This window comes from Pongo abelii, chromosome 11 (genome assembly GCF_028885655.2).
Source record: "Pongo abelii isolate AG06213 chromosome 11, NHGRI_mPonAbe1-v2.0_pri, whole genome shotgun sequence".
Classification (NCBI taxonomy): domain Eukaryota; kingdom Metazoa; phylum Chordata; class Mammalia; order Primates; family Hominidae; genus Pongo; species Pongo abelii.
Genome location: NC_071996.2, coordinates 80,253,651 through 80,274,711, shown reverse-complemented (window position 1 = coordinate 80,274,711; position 21,061 = coordinate 80,253,651). Strand labels below are relative to the sequence as shown.

At 40.3% G+C, this 21,061-nt stretch overlaps 2 protein-coding genes across 6 annotated transcripts in view; both read left to right on the top strand.

Annotated features, from left to right (window-relative positions):
* The window catches only part of PDE11A (phosphodiesterase 11A), a 447,272-nt gene extending 435,080 nt beyond the window's left edge, over positions 1-12,192 (top strand). For 3 of the 5 annotated variants that reach the window (XM_054549538.1, XM_054549539.1, XM_054549540.1), the window contains one exon: positions 5,877-7,606. In XM_054549538.1, coding sequence (XP_054405513.1) covers positions 5,877-6,032 — 156 coding nt within the window. In that variant the 3' untranslated portion in view covers positions 6,033-7,606. Of the gene's footprint in view, positions 1-5,876 lie in introns of all 5 variants that reach the window. The other 2 variants (XM_054549537.2, XM_024243401.3) reach the window with 2 other exon arrangements.
* A 4,231-nt stretch (positions 12,193-16,423) lies between these two features.
* On the top strand, positions 16,424-21,061 carry IFT70A (intraflagellar transport 70A). The gene has a single exon (XM_003776028.5). It carries the CDS (start codon positions 16,730-16,732, stop codon positions 18,725-18,727), a length of 1,998 nt encoding a protein of 665 aa, XP_003776076.2. The 5' UTR covers positions 16,424-16,729; the 3' UTR covers positions 18,728-21,061.

The window sequence follows — 21,061 nt, the reverse complement described above, 5'->3', positions numbered from 1 at the left end:
AAATAAAATATGGAATAAACTGTATATGCTGGTCACAAGAGAACTCAACAATGGAGTGTGGATGAAATCAGGAAAGAAGTGGGGTCCCTCAGCCACCTAGATAACCAGATGCCCAGGCTGTGTCCCATAGTGGGGCAAGTATCCCAGGTCCTGTCTGCGATGGGCCAAGAGGGAACTGGAAGGAACATGGGGCCCCAGTGATCTCAAAAAGGTTGCCCCAAGGGAGAAGCACTGCATCCCAAATAGGGTTTTTAGGTCAGCATCAACTCTAACCTACACTTGAAACAAAAGCTGAGTTATCAGTCCTACACTACTAAAGAAAATTCTGGTTTAAAGAGAGAGCACCCTAAGGATTAGAACCATTAAGTAGAAGTTACAGGGGTATAGATTTCAGTTCAACATAAAGGAACAACATTTTAAAAACAGAACAATCAAAAACTAAATGGACTCCCCTGGGAGGTGGTGCACGCACTGCCTCTGAATGGGTTTCAACGGTGGCTGTGTGGTCACGCAGCAGGGATGTCACAGAGGAGAGTCAGGTGTCTTAAGGCTGATGCAGCCGCATACATAACCTTTAGAGTTCCTCCGTGTGTATATGGAGAGTGATCAGATGGGTGCTAAGTTTCCCCCTTCTCTTTCACTGAGGAGCAAGTCAGACTAGACAATAGCATTCTCACAGAACCCATCCCGTGTCACTTGATGAGAAACTTTTAAATACTAGAAGCAATTCTCTTGCTGATGACTCACTACACATAATCACCATAAGCCTTGGAATTTAGGTTCGTGGATAAACCCTTGCTTTACTAGTATTTTAATAGTTCCATATTCTCTCAGCTAACTGCATTTCTGTAACAAATTTAGAGTGTAAGAGTAAGTCGGCCGGGCGCGGTGGCTCACGCCTGTAATCCCAGCACTTTGGGAGGCGGAGGCGGGGGGATCACGAGGTCAGGAGACGGAGACCACCCTGGCTAACACGGTGAAACCCCGTCCCTACTAAAAATACAAAAAAATTAACCGGGCGTGGTGGCGGGCGCCTGTAGTCCTAGCTGCTCGGGAAGCTGAGGCAAGAGAATCGCTTGAACCACGGAGCCGGAGCTTGGAGTGAGCCGAGATCGCCCCACTGCACTCCAGCCTGGGCGTCAGAGCGAAACTCCGTCTCACAAAAAAAAAAAAAAAAAAAAAAAAAAAAAAAAAAAAAAAAAAAAAGAAAGAAAAAAAAAGTAAGTTTTCAAGATAGGAGTTTTGTTACCTTTGCCTAGAACCAGCACCTGGCCACAGGAAAATGATATTCTAATATGGCAATTCTGTGTTTCAGGAGAATATAAAACAAAGAGAAAGAGGAATTCTGAGAAATATGTATTCCTCCTCCCTCCCCAATTTCCTTATTCCACACAAAGGAAGCGAGAAGGAGAACAAAGAGCAAGGATAAAGGGAAGAAAGCTGTTTGGGGCTATGCCAAATAAACCTAAATGGCTTAAGGAATAAATTAGTGGAATGATTCGAATCATGGGCAGGTGCTATGAATGTAATTTCGTAAATGCTTGGGTACCTGCCAGGGAAGAAAAAAATGTGTTGCTTTTGAGATCATTTCCCAGCAGCTTCATAAAAGAAAACTGATTACAGGAATTTAATAAGTAAGACAGAGCCAGAAATATTGTAATCAAATGAGTTTTTAATTACATATGAAGCAGAAAAAAATTCCAATTTGTGCTCTGGGATTAAAAAAAAAAAAAGTTCTGGAGAAATGCTTTTGTAGCAGGAAAATAACATAAACACTAATTTCCATAGGAATTATAGTAGTCAGTTTAATTAAAAGGCTTGATCAGAGTAAAAAGGAGCTGGTGCCAAGCTATACTAAATAAAACCATGGCAGTTGTGGCTACCTCACACTATTGTCTAAATAAAAACACTGTGCATTGAGCAGAAAACAAGCACCTGTATTTTTCTCATGGAAATAAAGGGGATTTTGATCACTGCTGGAGTTACAATGTTGCTTTGTTTTATTATCGTATGAAATAACTAGTAAATTTGATTTAAAATTAGATGTTTCTGTTTAGTGTGATAAACATCACTGTTAAGAGAGAGACAGAATATACTGTCTTAAGGACATTGGGCTTTCAACCCCCACCCCCACTCCCTTAACTTACATCTAGTTACATTTTACTCATATTCATGTAACTCCCTGGAGCAGAGGATTATTTGAGCAGATAAATTAGGTTTACTAACAGGTGGTTTGCAGTTGTGCTTGGAGTCATACACTCTGGCATTCTAACAGAAAAAGAGCTATTCTTCCTGTTGGAGGACTTACTATTTTGACTACTCCCTAACCACAGTCAGGCTTGGAGAAGGCTTTTCACAAGGTGTGCTGAAATCATAGTGGTTTAATGATATGTTCACCTTTTGTCCCTCTTGTGATGAATGGGATGCACCTGCAAGGTGTTTACATGGGACCAGGAATATAACCCTGTCCACAGAACAAAAAATAGCTAACTGACCCAAAGCATAAAGTGGGAAATCACCTTTCCATAGGCTAATAATCTCACAACTTCTGTGTTCCTTCTTTTATTTATTTCTTTATAAGGAAAATAAAAACTACCGTATAGGCCTTAGTGCAACAAGAAAGGGAAACTTTAACTTGTCAGAATTTTGGGGAGCCTGGGAAAAAACTGGCTGGCTGGCAGTCCAGATTTATATAAAAGCAGTGAGCTAGGGCTGGGGAGAAAACTAGATTACTCTCCATGGGGTAAAAGACTGTGCCCTTTGAGATGAAAAGGAGTATGTAAGAGTAAGTCAGTGGGTAAGTCACTTCCCCTATGACAACCTCTAAAGTTTGGTACAGTTAGTAGGCATCCAAAATGTTGAGGGTGATTGGATTTCCTGTGAAAAGGGGAACTAAAGTGAAATACTGCATTAGGAATGATGCAGAATGGAGTCAAGAGGGCCAAATAGACTCAAGAAGAAGTCAAAGAGTACAAGGAAGTAAGACTTGGAAATCACTGAGAGAAGTCTGAAAGGTCCCCCAGCGCATGAAATAGATTTGAGGTCTAATCTCAAGTCTAAAGGGTTGGGGAGGCCTCAAGTGACATAAGATTACATTCAAAGAACAACGTCAGAATTCATGAGAGTTGTATACATATGCAAGATGATGGGTGATAGAATTGATGGATAAGAGGAGAGAAGAAAGGAGAGATGCGTATGAATAAGTCAGAAGGAAGGTCCTGGTGTCAACCCTTACCCCAAATTGATGACAACAGCAATCACTGTTGTGTTCAATGTGTCCTCAGAAGTTCATGTCTTCAGTCTCCTCATCACCATCACAGTCTCTTAAAAACAGGAATGATACAATTACTAGCTGGTTGGAATTGTGCATTGACAAAGGTTGAAGCCATACAATTTCAAGATGTGTACCTTATTATTCCTTGTTTTTTCTTCTTGACTCTTTAAGAGCTTCCCTTTTATGTTATATCCTCAGCAGATTTCTCTATATCTTCATTTTGTATGGCAGGCTAGTGTCCTATCCCTGACTTTTACTTGAGAAAAACAATGGTTTTCTCCATAGCTTCCTAAAAAAATGGAAAGATTACAAAAGGAACCCCCAACTTCCTATGTGGATTCTTACCTTCCTCCTGTGATGGAAGGACTAAGGATCATTCATGATCCTAACATGTGGGGGACATGTTTTATCATCTGTAAGATGCACAGTCATTGTGAGGAATAGCTGAGATGAAGTATGCAGAGCAGCCGGCAATGTGTTTAACACATAGGAGGTGTTAGGTGTTAACGGAAGCTCCCCCTCATCCACGTGGGATGCCAGCTTTTTATACTTCTTTCAGACCCTGGAAATGGAAAACAGGCCCAAGAAGTATGAATCCTTAAAAATCCATAACACTCTCATTGATTCTGTCCATTTTAGACTGAGATTATAAAATACCATGTATATATTTTATATATATATATATATATATATATTTTTTTTTTTTTTGAGATAGAGTCTCACTCTGTTGCCCAGGCTGGAGTGCAGTGGTGTGATCTCAGCCCACTGCAACTTCTGCCTCCTGGGTTCAAGCGATTCTCCTGCCTCAGCCTCCCAAGTAGCTGGGATTACAGGCATGTGCCACCACGCCTGGCTTTTTTTTTTTTTTTTTTGCATTTTTAGTAGCGATGAGGTTTCGTCATGTTGGCCAGGCTGGTCTCAAACTCCTGACCTCAAATGATCCACTCACCTCAGCCTTCTAAAGTGCTGGGATTACAGGCATGAGCCATATTTTAGATGTTCTGATCATTTAACCAGTTAGAAACATAATAGAAAGATTCCATTCAAGGCAAAACCCAAAAGTTAGTAGTGTCTATCTCTTGAGTTATGAGATTATAAATTATCTCCATTTCCTACTTTTTAAACCTATTGTTTCTATATTTTCTAACACTAACATGTTACTTAAAATGTATAAAATAACTGTGAAGGGAAGAAAAGGTATTATTTTTAAAACACCCCCCAAAACCTCATGGTTTAAAAGGACAAAGATCATGTTTCTAAAAGTTAAATGTCATCAAAATCTTATTTCCCTTTTCATTGAGCTGTCCAGAAAATTAAAAGGCTCCTAGATCCTTTGTTACATATGTTTTACTTGGGTGGCTTTACTTATTATTCATCTTTACTGGCATATAGATACATAATAGATATTTTGCTGATCATATTTTACTGGTTGAATATGTTAGAAGCCTTTCATTATGAAAAGTAAAAAAATAAATAAATAAGGAAAATGTAGATATTCATGCATTTAAAAGAAAGACAATAATCAGTAAAGTAGAGAATAGTGGAATTTTCCTGTTGGGCAGAGTAAACTCCAAGCTCCTCTGACCTGTAAAATATTTACCTATTGCTCTTTAATCTGAGCTCCTTGAATTTGTTCTAGTCCCAGTTCAGAAACAAAATCCTCAGCCCTGCCCCCATGTTACCCCCTATCTTGGAGAAGCCCTCTGATATGAAAGCTGAAGAAGGACTCATTTGCATTAAATTAAAGTAAGCCATCTTACTTTTAGGGCTCTCCTTCCACTACCAGGGGCAACCCAGGAGCGGTGAGACAAGCTTATACAATTTGGGAAGAGGAGGACTCTTAAAAACACACACACACACACAAAATTAAGCACAAAAGAATATACTTAGAAGGGTCTGGCACAAGTGAGGATGCTGAAGCCTGACTTTCGTCAGCCTGGTGGTCCATCTGCACCTGGCCACACCCTACATTTCCGCTTCCCTCATCCCGTTTCATCCCTCTGTCACTCTCTTCCACACTGATTCCTTTTCTGCCATGTCTATTTCCATGCATGTTTCCATGCTTTGTATATCTAGCACAGCTCCCAGATCTTTAGCTTTAAAAATGAGCACCTCCTCACTTCAGGATTTTACCTGACCTTTCCTATTCAAGTAAGTCCACCCAGAGTCATCTATGGTAAAGCAATTGTAGGATTATTTTGTAAAAATTTAAGTTCATAGTCAATTGAGATCTGGAGCCCTCTATGGCAGGCAAAGATGCACACGTAAGTAGGCATATGTGAGCTGGATATTTTGTTTCCTGTCTTGCTTGATGTAGTTGTAAAACAGGATTTGAGTCTACACGGCTGGTGTCCCCTAGAGTTGTACACAGCCATGCTGGTGATGTCTTATTTTTTCATTCTCTAAGTAGGCTCTATTAATACAACATATTGGTGTTAAATGCATATTTACTTCTTGTAAATAGCTCTTGTTTACCAAAATAATCATCACTTTCATTTCCTATAGCCAGTTTCCATTCTCTTCATAAATGAAAGGTGGAAAATCATGTCAGTTACTCTGTTTCCTCTCTCCTCCACCTGTGTTTTGTTTTGTTTTGTTTTAGGCACTGGTGAAGGTCAACATGAAACTGAAGCCGATGCTAGATTCAGTAGCTACAAACAGAAGTAAGTGGGAAGAGCTGCACCAAAAACGACTGCTGGCCTCAACTGCCTCATCCTCCCCTGCCAGTGTTATAGTAGCCAAGGAAGACAGGAACTAAACCTCCAGGTCAGCTGCAGCTGCAAAATGATTGCAGCCTGAAGGGCCAGTTTCAGTCCAGCCATGTCATCCTTTTGTTCTTTTAGCTCAGAAAGACCTAACATCTCAAGGATGCACTGGGAAGCATGCCTGGGCTTTCACCTTGAAGCATGGTCAGCAGCAGAGAGAGCAACGGGAAGGACAAAGAAAGAGGTGGGGCAGGGAGCACACCCCAGGACCCTCACTATTCCCTAATGAACACGCATGGGCTGAAATGAAGGCTCTGGGTAGGGGACTGTTTTGGATCCAAGGACCTGTGGACAGTCGGCCTACTCACTCTGAGCTAAGGGAACACTGAACAGTAAAAGCGTCATTAGCGCTGCTTCATTTTGTATAGGGCTTTTCTGTTTGTTACAAGCCAAACACTGCCTGTCTTTGCTTCCTGTCCCTGAATGCCTTTTTGTGTCAGACTGTCCCAAGAATCCTAATTTGCATTCCATAGAGGTATTTTATTTTTAATCCTAGAGCTTCTTATTGATGGATCCTTTAGAATTGCCTACCTAAAAGGTAAACTATACTATCCTTATAAATACTGATCAATCCCAGTTCTCCCCCTAAAAAGGAATACATAGTAGGAGTATAGCAAATGTGTTTGATGGGTAATTCTAGACTGGGACTATGGTACCCTTTTCCAGAGTTTTCAAATTCAACCTTCATTACAGACAAAGTTTTCTCCCAGAAGGAATGGATTGATAGATTTTGATTAAAGTAAGGGTGGAAGGAAATCTGTAGCTGGATTTACCACAAGTGACATCTAGAAACTATAGTTCACAGGACAGAGCAGAGCCATGGAGACTAAGCATTGACTACCTTGAGTTCCCCTAGTGAGGAGTTCTGGTATAAAATGTAAGATTACTACCAGTAACCAACTTAAAGCAAACTATAGGGGTCCCTAATTTTGGATTTTTTCTTAAGTGTAAGAAATAATGCTTCAAATGTTAAGAAATAACAGTCTGGGCAAAGAACGCATATTCTATAGGAAGCCAGGTTTCCAATAGGTAAGAATAAACTGTATTAAGTAGATGTAATGACTAGAAAGCTGCTTTGCTCCCTATATTGAGAAATTGTGGACATGGTATGTCTTATCCAAAGAACGTTGGGCTAGAAGATAGATTTCTATCCCTAGCTTTGGCATTATTGACTGGATTGACTTAAACAAGTCACTTAACTTCTCTAAGCTTGTTTCCTTATTTGTCAAATTAGATTAGACTAGAAAATGATTCTTGAACATGTTTTAACCTTACAACTCTTTGTTCAAATAAATCTTTCAATGAATCCCCAACATATAAAACGTCAAAAAGCTGAATTCCTATGTGAATTATAAGCAGGGTTTGGACATCCAGAGCACCTACAAACCTTCATCTCTTTGATTACATACATGGGGGCCCACAGGGACTCTGAAGAGTTTGAAAATCCCTGGCCTAGATTAAACCTGAGGGCCATTCCAGCTCTTAAAAAAATCTAAAATTTACAAACCATTTTTCTTGTTTTTTTTTTTGTTTCTTTGTTTTTTGAGATGGAGTTTTCACTCTCGTTGCCCAGGCTGGAGTGCAATGGCGCGATCTCGGCTCACTGCAACCTCCGCTTCCTGGGTTCAAGCAATTCTCCAGCCTCAACCTCCTGAGTAGCTGGGATTACAGGTGCCCGCCACCACGCCTGGCTAATTTTTGTACTTTTAGTAGAGACAGGGTTTCACCATGTTTGCCAGGCTGGTCTCAAACTCCTGACCTCAGGTGAACCACCCATCTCTGCCTCCCAAAGTGCTGGGATTACAGGCGTGAGCCACCATACCTGGCCCTTGTTATTGTTATTAATCATTATCAATCATTAACTTTACAAATATTAAAGAAATAGGGGCAATGTTCTACATGTGACATTGTTTTCCTGGCACACAGTAGACAATTCAGGAAATGTTTGAAGAAGGAATGGGTAAAATTAAGATACCAAAATGGAAGTGAGGGGAGAGCAGGTAATTGTAGAGAAAAAGACTCTTTATGGCAAGAAACAAAGTAAAAGAAATGTATAGGCCGGGCGCGGTGGCTCACGCCTGCAATCCCAGCAATTTGGAAGGCCGAGGCGGGCGGATCACGAGGTCCGGAGATCGAGACTGTCCTGGCTAACACGGTGAAACCCCGTCTCTACTAAAAAATACAAAAATAAATTAGCCGGGCATGGTGGCTGGCGCCTGTAGTCCCAGCTATTCTGGAGGCTGAAGCAAGAGAATGGCGGGAACCCGGGAGGCGGAGCTTGCAGTGAGCCGAGATCGCGCCACTGCACTCTAGCCTGGGCGACCAGCGAGACTCCGTCTCAAAAAAAAAAAAAAAAAAAAAAAAGTATAAACCAGACTAAGAGGGGAAAAAAAGCAAGAAGAAAAAGAAACGTAAGAACACCAATAAAGGAAAGACAGGGACCGAGACAGGTGGTTAAGGTAAATGGAAAAAAAAAAAAAAAAAAAAAAAAAAGGTGAAAGTCAATCCAAACAAAGAAAAATGGCACTTCCAACCAAAAAAAATGAAGGTGTAGAACCCTGTTATCAATTGCTCAGAAAAGAGAGACACTTGAGCAGGGAGGGGTTTGAGAAAGGGGAGAAGGAAGGAGTGAGAGCCCTAAAAAATAATGTTCCTAGCTACTCTTTACAGCTATCTCTGCAGGGAAGACTGGAGAAAGTAGAGGGGGAAATGAGTGCAGGAAAAAACTGCCTCTGCAGAGCAGGTAAGAGGAGATTGTTCAGATTTATGGATTTTATTAAGCCAGTTTTCTATATCACTCTGCTATAAAGGAAAATAGCTTCTGCAGGGCTGTCTCTCCTCCTTCAGGTGAGGAACAAAGGGTGGGTGGAGTCAGGGACAGAGTCTGGTCTGCGAGATCATGATGTGTCTGCAGCTCCGAAGCACTGCAGGTGTTTCTGGGTAATGTGCCACATCATGTTTATATCACGAACGGGAATTGAAAATCAGTCTGTGTGAGGCAGAGATGAGCCCACATCTGTTATCCTCCCCAACAGTAAATAAATAAATAGCCCAGACAAACGGATGCCAGTCCGTCTACAGCAACATTTTAAAGCATGTGCTTTATGACAAAACTGGACCCAGGGTCTGACAGAGACTGCAGGCTGCCGTGAGCACTGTAGCTATCCTGAACGTTGATGCTACATATTGCTAAGGGGAACATAATTTATAGCACAAACCCTACAGCTTCCACTAAGGTTGAGTTTTCCTCTCATTTTCTTGCCTTTTTATTGGCTTCACTGCATGGTTGCCAATAGCAACATCCACTGGTAGCAAGGGGAGTTCAACACCATTGCAATCTGCCATACAGTGGAGCCCTGACAATGTCAACCATCAATCTAGTAGCTGTTTGTAATTGCCTCCATCTATTTATCCTGTCTTGAGGTATCTTTCCTATTGTGGGTCAAGATTCAGAAACTGCTGACTAATGCCATGGGTCTGTGTCTCCATGACTATGAAGCAGTGGAAAGGAAGGTAGCAGCTTCCTGGTGCCAACAACCCCAGAGGTTAGAGGTTGAACTCTTGTGGGTTTCAGGCGTTTTTAATCCATTTTCTAAGTAACTTATAATTTTGCAAGAACGTGAGGCATATGCAGTTATCCATATAATCTGCTTTTCCAAAAAAGAGAAAGAAAGTTTCCCAGTCCTTATTATTAATGTTTATTTCCTATTGGAGAAAGACATTTGAAATATGAGCCTTCTTGTAAAAACTCAAACTGACCAGATTATGTTTGCTTCCTCAGGTCTCTTGGCATTAATTGTTGAAATAACTTCATCCTACTTTTTCGATGAGATGTATTTTTTTCAGACATATTTATTCTTACTAGTCAGTATGTAGCTAATATGTGCACAATCTACAATGTAGTGGCAATCCTGGTGGGTAGGGACAGCTTCGCATACTGCAAAGGGTGCCATTCAGTGCATAGCAGACTGGAACTCCCTCCTAGCTTGGCCACCAGCTGAACCTGTAATCTTAGGACTCTCCAAATCTTAGATTCTCCATCTATTACATAAAAGCCCTGACTTTTATTCAGTCCCCATACCAAAGGACCAAGATGTGTTTAGCTTTAAAGATATTTTCCAGATAATTTTCTTTTTTATTCTTCTCAAATAAAATAGCAACAAACCTAAAGCAGTCATCTTCTTAATAAAGACATAATAAAAAGTTACATATATGGGGTAGATGTAAACACAATCATACTACAGATGTATCTTGAGCCTGTCTCTAATTATGATGAAAGATGTAGTCATCAATACAATTTAAAAAAAGATATGTCCTTCTTTTTTTGAGACAGGGTCTTGCTCTGTCACCCAGGCTGGAGGGCAGTGGCACAATCACAGCCACTGCGGCCTTGACCTCTCCAACTTAAGTGATCCTTCCTGCCTCAGCCTCATGAGTAGCTGGGACCACAGGTGTGCACCACCACACCCAGCTAAATTTTGTATTGTTTGTAAAGATGAGGCCTCACTATGCTGACCACGCTGGTCTCGAACTCCTGGGCTCAAGCGATCCTCCTGCCTTGGCCTCCCAAAGTGTTAGGGTTAGAGATATGAGCCACCACACCCAGCTTATATGTCCTTTTATTTCATAAAAAACAATTTTAGATTATCTGATATCATACATATCCCATAAATGGTAGTCATTAATTTAGAAGTGAATTTATAAAGTAAGTCAAGAGAAGTTAAAATTGCACATGCATTTTGTTTCTAAAATCTGAGATGTCTATGCATTTCCAGGTATTGTATACTTGCAAATACATTGGGTTAGAAATCATCTTTAACATTTTGTGTTAATGTAATAACAATATTATCTAATATTAATGCTACCAGAATCCAGCTGCTTTTTCTGTGTATCAAAATTTGTCATACTTTTTCCACTTACACTAGGTGATTAAACAGAATCTGCCCAATTTATTCTGCAGTAAAATTATTTTAAAATCTATTTTTCCTGCTGACTCTTAGAAATTGCAGAAAGACAAAAACCAATTTCATCTCCAGTAATAGTGTGAAACAATTTCTTTCCAGTGGGACAGAAACCTAGACATACTGGGGAAATATTTAAATATAAAGAAAAATGCTTTGGCTGAAAAAAAAAAACAACACCACCAAAACACAAAAAGGATTCATTAAAGCAACAGAACAAAACCTAATTTGGGACCCTAAAAACTCTGGCAATGCCACTGTAATGAAGTTTCATTATCTGCTTCAGAGTAACAGTCTCTGAAATTGTTATTCTGCTACATGCTGTAAAGGACTCCCAAAACTCAAATGTATCAGGAAATGTAAAGGTTAAGTCTGACTACAAGAAGGCCAAAATTGCACCAGCTTCCTAAGTGACGAATAATAGAATAAAACATATAGAGGGCAGAAATAAAGTGAGGTGTATCTGGAAAATTTCATGGTGAGCATTTAGATTTAGCAATGCCCAATGTCATGCTGACTCTGTTTGTCATGACCTTGTCTTCAGCTAGTAATTTGGGGTTGTACTTTTTTAAATTTAATTTTGAATGTTCTTGCATGTTTGGTACATCTCTCCGCACTGCTAAAGATAAATTGTTTATCTGTATAACATAACTACACCAATGTCATTTATTGTATACGCTAGTACACAAATGTGTTTTTTTATTAAGTAAATGATTTGCTGTGAAAAATGTATTATTTGTGCCACCATTTATATCTGTGTTCATTTTCTGTGTGTATATGCGTGTGTATTTGAATCTCAATTTTTCTTTTACTCTAGTTTAGATTAAGACATATTTAGATGAAATTTTAAAAATAGCATTAGAAATAGGAGGCTAAGTTTTGTTGAGTCTCATTCCCTTGGGGGGAAATTGCTTTTGCCATTTTCTTCATGTACAATAACCTAAAAAGGATCTCCTACTGACTTCCTTCCTAATTATTATTGTTTTACGTGAAAGAAAGGAAATATGTTTTCAATTGAGTTGTTTGAAATCATTCCCTTTGTGTAGATTTCCCAGACTGATGTTTCATTGTAAGAATATTACATTATAGACCGCTTGGCCATTTCACAAGCAACTAATCCATAGTTTTGGAAGCCCGCTTTAAGAGACCTGAATATCTTTGTTTTTAATAAAATACTTAGAGTTTAACTAAAGCTCTGGAATAATCTTTATTTCTTTTGAGAAGGATGATTTCAGGGCTGAAAAAAGGAAGCAAGCATCCAAATACCTACAGTTTAAATGTTGACTGTTAATTTAGTCCATTAACCTTGTGTTGATCTGTGATGTTTTCATGTGTGAGAGGGACACTAGGACACCCCTGTCCATATAGCTTTTTAAAGATGACAAAAGGTTCTTCAAATTATCGAAGTTTTTCTGGAGGTAGGAGAGTCTGCAGCCAAATGCTGGGTTCCTGTGTCCGTTACAGATTGCTCAAATTTGCATGGGCAATTACACAGGGGGATCGCATCAATGCAGGGCCACTAGCCACACTGTCGCCATACAATTACACAACGGCTTCGGTGCTTACACTTTAAAATTCTTACACCATTGTGCCTGTTCTATTAGAACAAACTGCAGCAAATGATCCAAAGCCAATTCAAATGACTGGAGAGGAGGTGCCCAGGGAGAGAGAGGGAAGAGGTGCAGTGTGGCCCACTACTGGCCAGCATAAGTAATCACCATTGCTGGCTGCTGCAATCACTGGTTTCTTTGTGCTTTGCAGTCTGCAGTTTTAAAGTGGGGCCAACAATAAGGCTCACCTAATTCACAGAAGGGCTGTGAGGATTAATGAGGGAAGTTAGGCAAAGCAGGCCTGATACTCAAAGTAGTGCATAAACACAGGGGCTTGGAGTAGCTCTTTGTTTGAATGGTTGATTTTTTTTTTTTAAATGCTACTGTATCCACAGTTTTGCCTTCTCTATTAATCCCTTTTATAAACCAAAATGCTATTGTGTTCTCCCTGGGAAGTTAATTTAGACAATAATACTATAAACCCCAAAATACAAGCTACTTGATCAAAAGCAAGGGATATTCAAGAAGGAAATCTAATTAAAATATTAATAAAGCTGGAACTACCAGCAAAAGGAGAGTTCATAATGAGGTTAAATGTCACACCATCTGAGCACAAATGTTCTCAAGTGTTGATTTTAGCATACACTCTTTCCCAAAGTCTTAAAAGATGGAACAGATGCTCCAAAAAGTCAGTCAACTATATTTCCAATTTGGCACTAACTTATAGTTTTCTTCTCTGTTCACGGTAGAAGACTGGAGTGGGAGAAAGGGGATGCAAGATAACTGAGCTCCACAAACTGTCCATCCTGAAGAAAATGGTCTGAAATCAAAGGGAAAAAGAAATAACAACTGGAAAATGGGTTTGCAGAAGGTCCTCCCTTATAAAGGAAGATGTTTGACCACAGCTGTGGTTGAAATACTCACAAATTAACAATGTTTACCAACAGAAAGGGGCCACAGATACAGTATAAATAAGACATACCTTCCAACTAGTTTTAAAAGAGAATGCCAAATAGATTGTACACACAAATAGAATATGGGATTTGATCATGGCATATTTTGGCAGGCAGAACATAAGTATGCTAAGAACCAAGCATCATGCTTTTTGTTCCTATCTATTTTGCCTAAATGAAACTCTTCTACATGATAAACATGTCTCCCTTTGTGTAGCAAAATCCACCGAGTCCAACTCAAATTTCATCAAACTACATTTCCTTTCTACAAGTCACCAAATCACTTTATTGTAACCACCAAATGCTTTCCTATTACTTGAAATGGTACGATACACTTACTTTTTGATATATCCTCCAGGTTTTCAAGATCCTATTGCAAACAAAATGATGCTTTATGACACTTTATAATATTCCACCCTATTTAATTCTTTCCATAATTTCTATCATTAAACGGCCTTCTCTCACCACCACCCCCAACAAAACTAATCTATTCCCCAACTGCCTATCAGAGACCAGATAAAAGTCAGTCTATCACAGCAGCAGTGATGGTCATGCCAATTTCACAGTGTGATCTGTGCATTCATTTCATTTTGAAAATGACCCTGCCCTCCATCTGTCTAAGCAGAATGTCCTGCTTTTTCCAAGCCAGGCCTCTGGAGCAGCATCACATGAAATAATGAGGAAGAGACACAGAACGGCCTCCCTCCTGCCCACTTCAGCCACCACGCTCACAGGTACCCACACAAAGAGGAGAACCCCAACTGAATCCTGGTAGGGATCCCAGAAATTTGGAGGAGAATATAGTCCTTTTATTTTTCATACATTTTCAAGAAGCCATTTGAAGATGATGTAAATACAACCCTGCAAAGCAGAGAGAAAGACTAATGAAGGGCAATTTCCCATTCCCATGTTGTCATCTCAACTTAATTTAATAGCAAATTACCTAAGGTAACAGTACATACATAAGAATTTCAAAATACTGAGCCTTGCGAGGCACAGTGGCTCATACCTGTAATCCCAGCACTTTGGAAGGCCAAAGTGGGAGGGTTGCTTGAGGTCAGGAGTTCGAGATGAGCCTGGGCAACATGGTGAGACCCTATCTCCATTAAAACATTTTTAAAAAAGACTAGCCAGGCATGGTTGTGCACCTGTAGTCCCAGCTACTCAGGAGGCTGAAGCATGAGGATCACTTGAGCCCAGGAGTTCACGGCTGCAGTGAACTATGATCATGCCATTGCATGTCAGCCTGAGCAACAGAACAAAGCCCTGTCTCTAAAAAATAAATAAATAAATAAATAAAATACTGAGCCTAAATTCCCAAGGGAGAACCATCAGGCAGCCAGCTGTAAAGAAGTCGATGCACCCCTTTCCCCAATTTATTACTGAGCAGTATCCTCTACCCATGTACCTCCTTGGGCTTAAGACTCTAAAAGGGTGCACCTAGAGATCAGATTGAAAGAAGCCTCAGAATAGAGTTACAGTAATATTCCACAGTTGCTTTCTGTGGGGTCTTAGGTGAGCCAAAGTCCCATTCAATCCTGAAATGGGTGCAGTTTCCCTTTCTTGGAATTGATGCACTGGGAAGCTCCTTGTCTAGTTCCAGTCAAAAAGACACAACTCTGCCAATTCCTAGCAAGGGAGAAGACAGAGTAAGTACATAAAATCAGCCATATGATGATATGAGCAATCACACACCTACTAAAAATCTCCTTCCAGTGATACTGGGTAAATACGAGCTACACAACTCCAGTAGTCACATCTGCTCACAGCTGGAATCAAGGCCTGGAAGTTCAAAGTTTACTACCTACACAAGTTTAGTTCATTGTTTTAATGGAGAAACAAAGACAATAATATTCCTTATACACACTTAGCACCAAACAATGGGCCCTTACAAACTCATGTACATGAGATACATGGATTGGGTTATTCATCAGTCACTATTTCCTATTGAAATTGGTTATTGGATATCATGGTTCAGCCCCTACCTACCTAGATGTGGCCTTAAACAAACTATTAATTTAATAGTTTGATTTAATTAATAATGTAATACTTAAATCTTTAAACTTTTCTAGTCCACAGACTTCTTAAACTGCAATATGCAGAATGCAGGCTGCTTATTCAAATTAGAAATACTATATGTAAACAGTCTCTAATAGAGGTGCTATATGATATGGTTGATATCATATCAACCATATGATAGCTGTGAAGTTTATATATAGAAAAGATTTATGGGCAGTAACACTATTATGGATGCATACAAAAGATTTGCAGTAATTATGTAGCAAACAACACACTTTTACTTGGATTAGGTTTATATTAGGTGCTAGAGAGATCAATGGATATCATGGGAGATGACAAAAGATACTGATTTCTTATTGGCAGAGACAGTTGGAGGACCACAGCAATGGATACAACCAAGTGTAAACGCCAACATATACTCAGTAATTTTTTTGTCATGGAAAAGGAGAGATACTGCGATCAAAAACAGATCCTCTCCCAGTACCAATTAAGATTCACAGCACTTTTTCCTTATTAACCTCTGGAAACCACCAAAATAAGAAGGATTTCTGTTTGCTGCTGTATTCTGTTCTTACAAACTGTGCCCTCGGGGTAGTATAATAAGAACCTGCTCTAATTCCAAGGGAATTCAAGGACTTAACTCCCTTTTGCCATCCCGCTCCTTTTATTAAAAGGTCCTTTTATTGTACTGACGAATCTCTATTAAAAGCAAGCCAAACGCCAGCATTAGTATAGACCACACCAATGTACAAGGCTCAAAATCGCCAGAACATGGTGCCGGAAATCTTCCTCCGACGCGCTAGAGACCGAGGTGGCACAACAGACACAGAGAGCGCCCCTCATCTTTAGGGGGCAGGGAAGGCGAGTGACCCTGCGTCCCCACTAGCCGCGAGTCGGGTCGGTGCAACAGGAACTACGCCTCCCAGCATGCAGTGCGGCCACGCCCGCGCAGGGGCGCCACAGGAACGATGCATGCCGGGACCGGGAAGATTCAGTCTCTGAACGGCCCGGAGTAGTCGTCTTTCCCCTTCTGACTGCCGCCACTCCGCAGTCCAGAATATTTGAAGATCAATCTGAACTCGAGAGACTAACGAGAACGGTCCCTTTTTATTCCTAACAGATTCCTTCCGTGGCAAAGTAACCGGTCGTCTTCCGTTTCCGGTTTCCCTGTTGCCGTGGTAACCGCAGCATAACAGCCGTGGTGGTTATGGCGGGCCTGAGCGGCGCGCAGATCCCCGACGGGGAGTTTACCGCGGTAGTGTACCGGCTCATCCGCGATGCCCGCTACGCCGAGGCGGTGCAGCTGCTGGGCCGAGAGCTGCAGCGGAGCCCTAGGAGCCGCGCTGGCCTGTCGCTGCTAGGCTACTGCTACTACCGCCTGCAGGAGTTCGCGCTGGCGGCCGACTGCTATGAGCAGCTGGGCCAGCTGCACCCGGAACTGGAGCAGTACCGCCTGTACCAGGCCCAGGCCCTGTACAAGGCCTGCGTTTATCCGGAGGCCACCCGGGTCGCCTTCCTTCTCCTGGATAACCCCGCCTACCACAGCCGGGTCCTCCGCCTGCAAGCTGCCATCAAGTATAGCGAGGGCGATCTGCCAGGGTCCAGGAACCTGGTGGAGCAGCTGCTGAGTGGGGAAGGGGGAGAAGAAAGTGGAGGCGAGAATGAGACCGATGGCCAGGTCAACCTGGGTTGTTTGCTCTACAAGGAGGGACAGTATGAAGCTGCATGCTCCAAGTTTTCTGCCGCACTGCAGGCCTCGGGCTACCAGCCTGACCTTTCCTACAACCTGGCTTTGGCCTATTACAGCAGCCGACAGTATGCCTCAGCGCTGAAGCATATCGCTGAGATTATTGAGCGTGGCATCCGCCAGCACCCTGAGCTAGGTGTGGGCATGACCACTGAGGGCTTTGATGTTCGCAGTGTTGGCAACACCTTAGTCCTCCATCAGACTGCTCTGGTGGAAGCCTTCAACCTTAAGGCAGCCATAGAATACCAACTGAGAAACTATGAGGTAGCTCAAGAAACCCTCACCGACATGCCACCCAGGGCAGAGGAAGAGTTGGACCCTGTGACCCTACACAACCAGGCACTAATGAACATGGATGCCAGGCCTACAGAAGGTTTTGAAAAGCTACAGTTTTTGCTCCAACAGAATCCCTTTCCTCCAGAGACTTTTGGCAACCTGTTGCTGCTCTACTGTAAATATGAGTATTTTGACCTGGCAGCAGATGTCCTGGCAGAAAATGCCCATTTGACGTATAAGTTCCTCACACCCTATCTTTATGACTTCTTGGATGCCCTGATCACTTGCCAGACAGCTCCTGAAGAGGCTTTCATTAAGCTTGATGGGCTAGCAGGGATGCTGACTGAGCAGCTTCGGAGACTCACCAAGCAAGTACAGGAAGCAAGACACAATAGAGATGATGAAGCTATCAAAAAGGCAGTGAATGAATATGATGAAACCATGGAGAAATATATTCCTGTGTTGATGGCTCAGGCAAAAATCTACTGGAATCTTGAAAATTATCCAATGGTGGAAAAGATCTTTCGCAAATCTGTGGAATTCTGTAACGACCATGATGTGTGGAAGTTGAATGTGGCTCATGTTCTGTTCATGCAGGAAAACAAATACAAAGAAGCCATTGGTTTCTATGAACCCATAGTCAAGAAGCATTATGATAACATCCTGAATGTCAGTGCTATTGTACTGGCTAATCTCTGTGTTTCCTATATTATGACAAGTCAAAATGAAGAAGCAGAGGAGTTGATGAGGAAGATTGAAAAGGAGGAAGAGCAGCTCTCTTATGATGACCCAAATAGGAAAGTGTACCATCTCTGCATTGTGAATTTGGTGATAGGAACTCTTTATTGTGCCAAAGGAAACTATGAGTTTGGTATTTCTCGAGTTATCAAAAGCTTGGAACCTTATAATAAAAAGCTGGGAACAGATACCTGGTATTATGCCAAAAGATGCTTCCTGTCCTTGTTAGAAAACATGTCAAAACACATGATAGTCATTCATGACAGTGTTATTCAAGAATGTGTCCAGTTTTTAGGACACTGTGAACTTTATGGCACAAACATACCTGCTGTTATTGAACAACCCCTGGAAGAAGAAAGAATGCATATTGGGAAGAATACAGTCACAGATGAGTCCAGACAATTGAAAGCTTTGATTTATGAGATTATAGGATGGAATAAGTAGTTACGGCTGATAGTGGCTTTTTTCAAAATGGCTTTCTTACGTATCACACTTTTTTTATCTGTATTTAGCCTTGGCATCTTTATATTTGTCTTATTTTGAATCTTATCCACTTTATAAGAACAAGTTTATGTTTGAGCAACTTTTTCATTTAATCCAGAAGAGTAGGGACTATGCAGTGTAAGCTGCATCACTTCTGCTTTCTTCCTACTAGTGACAATCATCTGGTCTTGCCCTCAAGCAACAATTGCTAGAGTAACATCTTTGTATAAGCAAGTAACCCCAGATAGAGTTGATGTTTCAGCTTTGGGCTGTCAAAAGGGTATGTCATGCACCAAAGCACTGTTAGTACGGGTATGTTTGCATTTGGTCACTGATATGTAAATGACTGCCAGCCCACGGCTGGACCACTTCTCAATCAGCAAATAAAGCCATGTCTATTTTGCTATCTCAGGATAGACTATGCTGTCTAATAAATCTAATTCTTAACTCTATTTCTCCAGTTTTTTAGTCCTTTAACTTTCTGGATTGCAACAAAGTCTAGTTTAGACCTTCTCTAAGCCCTTTTAGAAGTACAAGTATAATGGGAATTTCTTTTCTTGGTTCTTTTCAGGTTATGAGGTTTGGTCAGTGACATAATTTTTTTTCATAATTTGGTTGATTGGTTGCTTCTTAAGTTTTATAATAAACGTTTTTCTTCATGTTCTATTTTTGATTTTACAGAAATGATTTTGCCTCCTTGTGAATACTAACATATATTAAGTGTGGAAGCTTATTAATATTTTCAGTTTTTTAAAAACTGAAATTTTTAGTTTTTACTTTTTAATTTTTTAGGAAAAAATAAGCACTGAACTGAGAATGAGAAGACTGAAAGTATGAGTTCCATACCTTCTAATTTTAGGCTTTCAGAAATTCCCTTATTCTTTGGGGTTTCACAATCATTTGAACTATCAGAAGCCTTTACAATTACTTTTGGCTGTAACATCCGATTCTGTATAAGCCATATAGAAAAAAGTTGCCTTTCTTTTTTTATGACCTGGATATATAAGCAAATCAGCCAGGAAATATATAATTGTATTTTATATTAATGTTTTGTAGGATTTTAGCTTACAGTAAATGTTAACCCCTATGGTAAGTGATTGTTATTGTTGGATGTTATACTGATTATTAATAAGAATTTGGATTTTTGCCTTTTTACCTGGAATTTTTGCCTACAACAGTAGCTATGAATATATATAGGGTGGTCCTCAGTCTCTGTTATGGTTGTGCATAAGTTAATAATTTTATAACTATTTAGAAATTGTATAATTCTCTTAACTTCCTCTTTCAGTTTTTGTACTAATGTTTGTTTTTGTTTGGGAAGAGGAGATTTATCCTTCCAAAAAATGATGAACCACCCTTCCATTCAGTAGTCTGACAAGCTGTTATAATGTGTATTTTTTCCTCAATTATTCTTGAAATATTTAGAGCCTCTCCTGCTTCTAATATGAAGGCCTTTAGATGCCAGTTTGCCAGAAATCTGGAAAACAGAGGAACAGGTGAAGTGAAGATGTAATGGAGATTTAGCTAATGATGTACTTCACAATCCACCTTGGATCCCCTGCATGTCCAAATCTCAGTAGTTAATTAAGTGTCTGCTGCCATTAACAGAACAGAAGTAATGGATAACAGAATGGAAATAAGATATGCCAGAACTACTTCCATAACTAACTCACCAAATCAAATCATCAGTCCTTATATTCTTGTTTTATTTAATACAAGGAGAAGAGGCCATGCACTTTCCAAAAGGTCAAAGCCACATAGAATAGGAAGGCAATCTCTAGTTTAAAGCTTTCTCTCAGAGTGTTTTCTCCCCCTGTCTTCAAAGGGTCTACTTGAGAGATAGTGGTGTTTACTGCTGCAGAATGTATCACAAGATAAGAAATGAAAAATCAATCTTTCTTACCACCCCGTTCTCTTTCCCTTTTTTTGTCTTTTCCCTTTTGTCAATTATAGAATTATAGGGACACTTTTCTCTGATAGCTGGAAGTTGAACCTCAACCAGGTATAAAAGATGCATAACAACCTTTTAGCAGTAAGTGTCAGGTGAGTGAGCACTATGATTATCAAGGTGACTTTGGAAACCTTTTAAAAATGCATTTTTGCAAAACAAGATAACATATATTGGTAAAAAGTGACTCTCAGATTGGTAATGCCAGAAAAAATTTTAAGAGGACTCACCAAAAGTACTAGATCTATATAATTTGTAGAATAGAGTGAAGTTTCTTTATATATTTGTAGTAGCCTCCATCTTTTAAACTTTTTGAACTCAATAGAAAAACAGACTGAAATTTTAAA

What these genes read in the sequence shown, in the direction of transcription:
- IFT70A (XM_003776028.5), top strand. Translation starts at nt 16,730, where the DNA reads ATGGCGGGCCTGAGCGGCGCGCAGATCCCCGACGGGGAGTTTACCGCG.